Source organism: Montipora foliosa, chromosome 9 (genome assembly GCF_036669935.1).
Source record: "Montipora foliosa isolate CH-2021 chromosome 9, ASM3666993v2, whole genome shotgun sequence".
Classification (NCBI taxonomy): domain Eukaryota; kingdom Metazoa; phylum Cnidaria; class Anthozoa; order Scleractinia; family Acroporidae; genus Montipora; species Montipora foliosa.
The window spans coordinates 30,723,182-30,730,681 of NC_090877.1; the positions used below are offsets into that span (position 1 = coordinate 30,723,182).

A 7,500-nucleotide genomic window follows, 5' to 3' on the forward strand; every position below is an offset into this window, starting at 1 on the left:
CAACAAATAAGCCAATAACACTTTTTGTTGTGGTCCCTCCAAGGATTTTGCATAAGGCCTGCTGTGGTCCAGTTTCTCCTTCGTATTAGGGGATCCGCATTGTAAGTTGCCGAGGTTTAACTATCAATAGAGTTATTTCAGTAGAGTTATGACTTAAAGTTAGAGTTAACGACTTCCAAAATCCTGAATTCAAGATTTTGGACGGCCAAAATCCTGAATTTTGGCAGTCCAAAATCTTGAATTCAGGACTTTGGCAGTCCAAAATCTTGAATTCAGGATTTTGGCAGTCCAAAATCCTGAATTCAGAACTTTGCAAACTTAACTCTAACTCTACGACATAACTCTATGAAAATAACTCTAAGAATAGCTGTCCCCTATAAGTCCAAGAGAAAATAGCAACAATACTTGCAAGATTTTGGAGGGACAAACAAAGAGTATTATGGTATTTTTTATATTGGCTAATTCATTGTGACTGAATTAAGAGGATATAATTGTTTGGGAGTAAATATTAAGAAAACATGCAAAATCTGTTTTTCAGGTGTTTGCACTTAGTTCCCTTGGTGACCATATTTATTTCCGCACTGATGTGACGTCGAGTGAACTTGTAGGAAGAACTTGGAAAATTGTTCGTATGAAGAAGCCCAAGATGTGTTGCAGCGATGACTCTAGCTTGAAAGCCTACATGTGAAGGAAGTCCAGAACAGGCCAACAGGGGTAACATGCACCTCCATTGGACTGAATAATATGCCTGTTTAATAGACCATTTTCTCATTCTCATGGTTAGACTGGATCTAGCATGAAATGGAGGCTAATGTGTGGGAAATATTTGCATGTGAAAAGATTCCCTCGCATTAGCCTCCATTTCATGCTTGATCCAGCCCAACCACAAGAATACAAAACTGGCCTGTTATTGGCATGGTTGACAGATCATTCTGATTGTGTGCTTTGTTTTGGAGAGTCATTAAAGGACTCTTGTCTTGCTTTCATTAGATGCATTTGCAGAGTCTGATGACACTTTGGTCTTACTCACTCCATCTCTAATCTTCCATGCAACATTGAGTTTTTGACTTGGCTCAACAGTGGTGCCTGTAATGTGGATGCTTCATTCTTCACAGATATAAGTGGCAGGCTATTATCTTCAGTCAGCAGTTTCAGTTTGATCAGTTTGAGCAGCAAGGATGCCACTTGGCGGAAGATGGTCATACAGAAACTCCGCATACGAGATAAAACAGAGAGTAGCTGCTTTAATCTTTACGAAGAAGCCATTTCACAGGTGAACAATGCCTTACCATGATAGAGGGTAATATTAATAGTGGCCAATAAATAAAGCAGAATGAAGTCCCCCAAAAAGGAAGGAATGTACGTGTAATGTGTCGTGACCTCTTACCTTGTAATATCCTTTAAGTTACATGAAGAATTTCGTTTATTTATCCCACCTCAGTCGCTGTGAAGATGCTCAAGCACGAGCAGACAGCTGTCAATTGCCTATGGGAGCAAATTTAGTAGTATTTGAAATCTTCGCTACTTCTACAGGTCTTTCCTCTCGCTCTTTTGAGGATTTACAGATTGTAATTAAGAGTTTTACAACTTTGGTCATAGGACACATTTGAATCTAATTCAGTTAAGGTTTTTAATGCCTTTGCTTGCGTGTAATTTTTTTCTTACATTGTAAGTAAGAAGGAACTGTAAATTGAATCTAACCAACGGGTGGTTATTAAGTTTTTTCTGACAGAATACCTGTGATAATCCTTGCAGGGTGAATGGTGTAAGAGAGGGCACTTCCAGATTCTCTTTGACACGAATTCAAATCTGTGGTATGATTGCTTTGTGAAACTTGACCACGGAGGGGAGACTAAAGAAGGAGGACTTCTTTGTTATCATGAGAAAAGCTCTGGATATGAAGAGTTGCGTATTCCTCTTTGTGATATCACATGCGTGTGCATTGTTTGCAAACTGTCTCGTAACCACTGTTTTGCAATTCACACACCACTTAGAACTCAACAGCGAAATCCACTTGTGATTCATGCAGGGAGTGAAAAGGAACTTAATGATTGGGTAGCAACTTTGTCAATGGCTGTTTCACGTGTACATAAATGCGAGGGGCCAGCTTCACCAAAGGCCATCTGGGCGACTTCATTGTGCGGTGACGTATTTTTTGTGACAATCCTTTGCTTGAAAGTGAGATGCAACCAGCTCAGCTGATATGGTGCCAGGTGGGCGGACACATGCGTAAGGTGGAAAGTGGAGTGGCAGGAGTGGTATGGGCGCTTAGTTTTGAATCTGTTCCTTATTGTTACTCTGGAGGATATGGTGGAGGAATTTTTACTGGCTTTGTGGGAAGTATTGATGGCATTTATCACCAAGAAGATTATGAATGGCATTATATATATGAAAACCAGCGATGGAATCCACTGGATGGGTTCTCTGATAGGTTAGCGACTTGGTTATTTCCATCAATTTTTTGTTTTAATTCTCGCAGTTTGCTACTTGGTTATAAGTGCTTTGAAGAGCGACTGTTCATGTTCTTGTCATATTTATCTCTTTTGTGGCGGACCAAATTATGAGAAGGCCATATAAAAAAAGATAGATGATAGATATTTATGAAAACTGTATCCACAAAGAAACTGTGCAAATGCTACAAACACAAAATAGAAATAATTTATCTAAAACAGACTTAGGCATCAGCTAAACCAAGAAGGAGACAAAATTATGTTACAGCCAAACCAGCTTAAATTTTAAAAAACCCAATAACCATACAAGATACCTATGAAACTACAAAATACGCCTTTTCTCATTAAAGTGCTACGATGACCAAAAACACAACTTTTTTTTCTTCAGATTTCAAAACTGTGTTAACTAAACAGTAACTGATCGAAGTGTTAAGCCTCGATTTCAAAAAGACACCTGTTTTTTTTAACTGGTATTTTCCTGTTTAATAGTCCGCCATTACTAACTTTAATATCTCGAGAGAGCTGGATCGAGGAGAAAATGATGTCAAAGACTCAATAGTTTAAGAATGCAACGCGTGTGTATGTGGCTGAATCAATATGCAGCCCGGCGTTTCGGGCTTTCAGACATGGAAGCTCGTGTTTTGCACTTTTAACAAGCTGCGTTTACACGCTGAAATTTTAAGCTAGTGAGTAAATGACGTCACTTTCTCCTAGATCCAACCTTTGAGGTCCAATCGATCAGTTTGGGATGTGAGTAATGGTGGACCGTGCAATTCAAAACTTACACTCAAAGTAAATAGCCTTTGGATAAAACTCAAAGCTTAAAATCTTGCCAGGCAAGTGTTGAGCAATCACACTTTCAAAATCTGAAGAAAAAAAGAAGTGATTTTTTTATCATAGTAGCACTTTAATAGTAAAACGAACGTTTCTTTGCATAATACATTTGCTAAGTAATGTCAATGAAGTCTTATGTTTACCTTGCCGAGGACAGGGCCCTACTAATTTGGTAGAAATCGGGTTTAAATCAAATTAAAGCAGTTGAAATCAAATCATGGTATTGAAAGGGGAAAAGGCCAGAAGTACCAACTTTATCACTTTTCCAAGAAAGCTCTGTTTTTACAGGCGTCTTCCGAGTGACCGGTGTAACTGGAGTGATGAGACTGGAGTCTACGAGCGTACAAGAGAAGGGTATTGTCTTCCATCCAGTCAGTGGCAATGGGCAGATGAGCAGTGGTCTGTGGAAACAAAGCCAAATATCACTGACAAGGATGGATGGCAATATGCTGTGGATTTTCCAAGGTTAGAGTAGCCAAGGTAGCTCGTCATGGCGTATGAAGAGGGCGCTCTTGATTTGGTGTCTCTTGATTACAAGAAGACCGTGCAAGAAACTGGTAGACTTTTTCCTATGGTGAAGTGTCTTTCTTTTGAGGTGGTGTTTTGATAGCACTTAACTTGTTTTTCGAATTTTCTGAGATTTTATGAAAAGTAACTCACAGGCACTATAGAGTAGTATAAAGCTTTTTAGAGAGGTTCACCATTTCCCTTAAAAGCTGTAAGTAACAATCACCAACAAGGGAAAGTCTTTTGATATCTCTGAAAGTTTGAATTGCCTGTTGGCATGATGCGTGAAGGTTACGTTGTTAAAAAAGAGCTTTTAGCGAATACAAATTATGTGAACCATAGGAAAGATTTTTAGTGTCTCATTGTAAAAAGAGAATTTTAGGTCACACTGCATTTTTATCAATAAATTCAGACGAAATCCTGGAAATCCGAGTTTCTTAAGGAGACTTTAAAGTGGTACTACGAACAAAAAAACAATTCTTTTTTTCTTTGGATTTCAAAACTATGTTAACTAAACACTAACTGACCCAAGTTGTAAGTTCTGATTTTAAAAAGACACCTGTTTATTTTAACTGGAATTTTCTTATTTATTGGTCCGCCATTACTAAATTTAAAATCTTGAGAGAGCTGGGTCGAGGAGAAAATGACGTCAAAGACTCACTAGTTTAAGAATGCAATGCGTGTGTACGCCGCCGAATTAATATGCAGCACGGGAGTCTCGGGCTTTCAGACTTTTAAACCCGTGTTTTGCATATGTAATAAATTGCGTTTACACGCTGAAATTTTAAGCTAGTGAGTAAATGACGTCATTTTCTCTAGATCCAACCCTCTGAGGTCCAATCGGCCAGTTTTGAACGTGAGTAATGGCGGACCGTGAAATCCAAAACTTACACTCAAAATAAACAGCCTTTGGATAAAACTCAAAGCTCAAAATTTTGCCAGTTAGGTCTTAAGCAAACACGCTTTGAAAATCTGAAGAAAAAAAGGAAATGATTTTTTGATCATAGTACCACTTTAATGCGACTGAACTTTCTGCTGCTTTAGTGAATCACGGTACGTTGTAGAACCCTTCTTGCTCGGATTCCCAAGTCTAAAAATGGCTGGCTTGTTTGAGCTGGAGAAGCATAATTGGTGCAAGTTAGCCGGTAGTTGGAGTTAGCTGACAATAATTTACTGATAAAATAACGGGAAATCCAGGGAATTCGGGTTTTATTCCAGTTAGCAACGTTTTAAGGATGATGCCACCCATAAAACTTGTGCATACGCAGTGAGCATAAGGTGCTTGTTTTGTCACTCTTTTATTTAGTATTTTTGTGCCATAATTTCATAGGGGTGCTTCAAAAGACTCATGTGGTTGCAATTGTGTGGAAAGCAAGTTCCTTGGACAGAAAAGCTTAAAGGGACTATGTCACCATAGTACCGCTGATTTTGTGTAGTTTTATCGATTACTCGCCGCAACCCACTACGCAACTTAACATTAACCCAGAAATTAGTATTAAAGATCGCAAATCATACACAATTTAATTTACGAAGGACAGAGATAAACTTTGAAAAACTGTTTGGCTGAACAGCCCTTTTAATGGCTCATTTTTCCTACGAAATATTGGAAAAACAAGAAACGATTAAATTGAGAACGATGCAACTGCAGCTGTACAGGCCTTAGAGTCATGTCAATACAGTTATTGTTTAGCTAAGTGATATCAAAATAGGTTTTACGATTCGTTTTTTTCTGACTTACCATAGCTCATAACTCCAATGAGCCCTTTTTCTCTCATTTGTCCTTCTGTTTATTGATCATTTATTGAATTACGTACGCAAATTAAATGTCATTTCTAATTGAACTTCTTCTTAGGAGTTATCACAGAGAACGGAGCTGGCATGATTACGTGCGACGAAGACGCTGGAAAAGGTTAACATTAATATTTTCTTTTTATGTGAAGCTTATTTTGGGTTAATTTCCTTGAGTTCCAGCTGGGTATCTTCATTTAATTCCTCGAATAAATGTGGTTTTATAAGTAGCACATGGCTTTTTCCTCTCTTTGGATTCATGTCTGTAAATATATGCTTCATGATTTATATGAACCGTGTTAGAGTGAGGACACTCGAACCATGAACACTTGATATTTGTTTGTACATTTTTTTTTAGTGACTATAGAATGTGGGCTCGTCCTTTTGACAAGAGTATTTAATGTTTTTACACTTACAAAATGTTATACATGTAACACTATACATCATAAGAAGAGCCTCTATTTGTTAGTTGTCGAAAAAAAAATGTACACAAAAATGTCAATTGTTCATGGTTCAAGTGTCCTTACTGTAAAAGAATTATCAGAGAATGATTTAAATCCATGACTCCGCGCAAGTGTCCTGTCTAAGTACTTCTTTTCATACTTTGCTGTCATGATTAGAGTATTGTTTTGTACGTGGTCATTATGGAATGTAACATGAACACAGCTAAGCTTGATACCTCAGTCTGTAGTGAAGTGCAAAACATTGTAATTCGCTGCAAAGGATAATCTCCCAAATGCAAGGTGTACGGGTTTACTTAGATTGATCACTTAATGGAGACGGAAGAGAGTGCAAAAGAAATGTCAATTTTCTCTGTTGAAGAATAGCCTCTGAGGTAAGCATTTCTCTCTTTATGAAAGACGGTCGAAGCTTACAACGACTGGTCCCTGGATTCAAGTGACACCTCAAGTGAAACTACGTGATTTATCAATACAGATCGATAAGCAGGACAGGTCAGTGGCAGTTTGGACTGTGGGGATGAAAGGTGACGTCCTTTATCGACACGGCGTCACGGAACAATGCCCCCAGGTACATAACATTATCAATTAGTCTGTAGATCTGTATTTTTCCTGTTTGTAGAAATCTGTGAGAGTTATCCTGGTCAATTCTATGTTACTTGAAACGGGGAATTTTTGCCACGATTGTGGCCAGACGAGATTGGCAGAGAATAGTTAGTACCACACAACTTATTTGAACCATAAGATAATGTATTCCAATATGAAGACTCTGGCGAAAACCCTTGCCCATCAAGGCTTCCATCCCCGTGCCAATCTTGTCTGGTCACAATTGTGGCAAAAATTCCCCGTTTCAAGTAGCTTTGCTGGACAGTTTTGACAGAAGAGCATTCTGCTTAGTCTTTACACTTCGAAGTCATAAGAAACGAAAACGCAGATCAACTAGGACCCCATAGGCAGGCAAGGCAATTAAAGCTTTAGGGCAAAGACCATTTTCCACAGGGCTAAATGCATACGCATAAGTTTGAACTATCAAAGGAAAGCTAGTATTTTCTACGGAATGCCTCTTTTTCTACGGAAGGCCTTGTTCTCTATGGAAAGGTTTGTTTTCTGCAAAGAGAAATCAAAATTTTCATGGCAATGAAGTAGCTATTTGGTAGTAACTCATTTTTTTGCGAAAAAAAGAGAATTTTGTTCTGCAGAGGATGTGTCCCTTTTGGGCCATCGTTCCTATGGGCCCGGGTTCCTATGGAGAACTTACTCCTTTTCTGGGTGGACCTTAATGTGGTGAGGGGATTTAAGGGTTGAAGTGATTATATAGTGCTATAAAAGCGACACTTCAGGTCAATTAAGTAGGCACAGGTGACACAACCTCTGTTATCATAACCGCAAGAAAAAGGCAAGTGAGACATTCAAATTCACTCGTGCATCGAGAAAAAGAGCATTAACAAACACTGGATGATCTA

At 38.5% G+C, this 7,500-nt stretch overlaps 1 protein-coding gene across 1 annotated transcript in view; it reads left to right on the forward strand.

Annotated features, from left to right (window-relative positions):
- The first annotated feature begins 1,020 nt into the window (after positions 1-1,020).
- The window catches only part of LOC137970252 (tectonin beta-propeller repeat-containing protein 1-like), a 39,533-nt gene continuing 33,053 nt past the window's right edge, over positions 1,021-7,500 (forward strand). Inside the window, exons 1-5 of the mRNA XM_068816772.1 lie at positions 1,021-1,273; positions 1,756-2,431; positions 3,573-3,749; positions 5,644-5,700; positions 6,440-6,608. Of these exons, the coding sequence (XP_068672873.1) occupies positions 2,184-2,431; positions 3,573-3,749; positions 5,644-5,700; positions 6,440-6,608 (651 nt within the window). The 5' untranslated portion in view covers positions 1,021-1,273; positions 1,756-2,183. The remainder of the gene's footprint in view (positions 1,274-1,755; positions 2,432-3,572; positions 3,750-5,643; positions 5,701-6,439; positions 6,609-7,500) is intronic.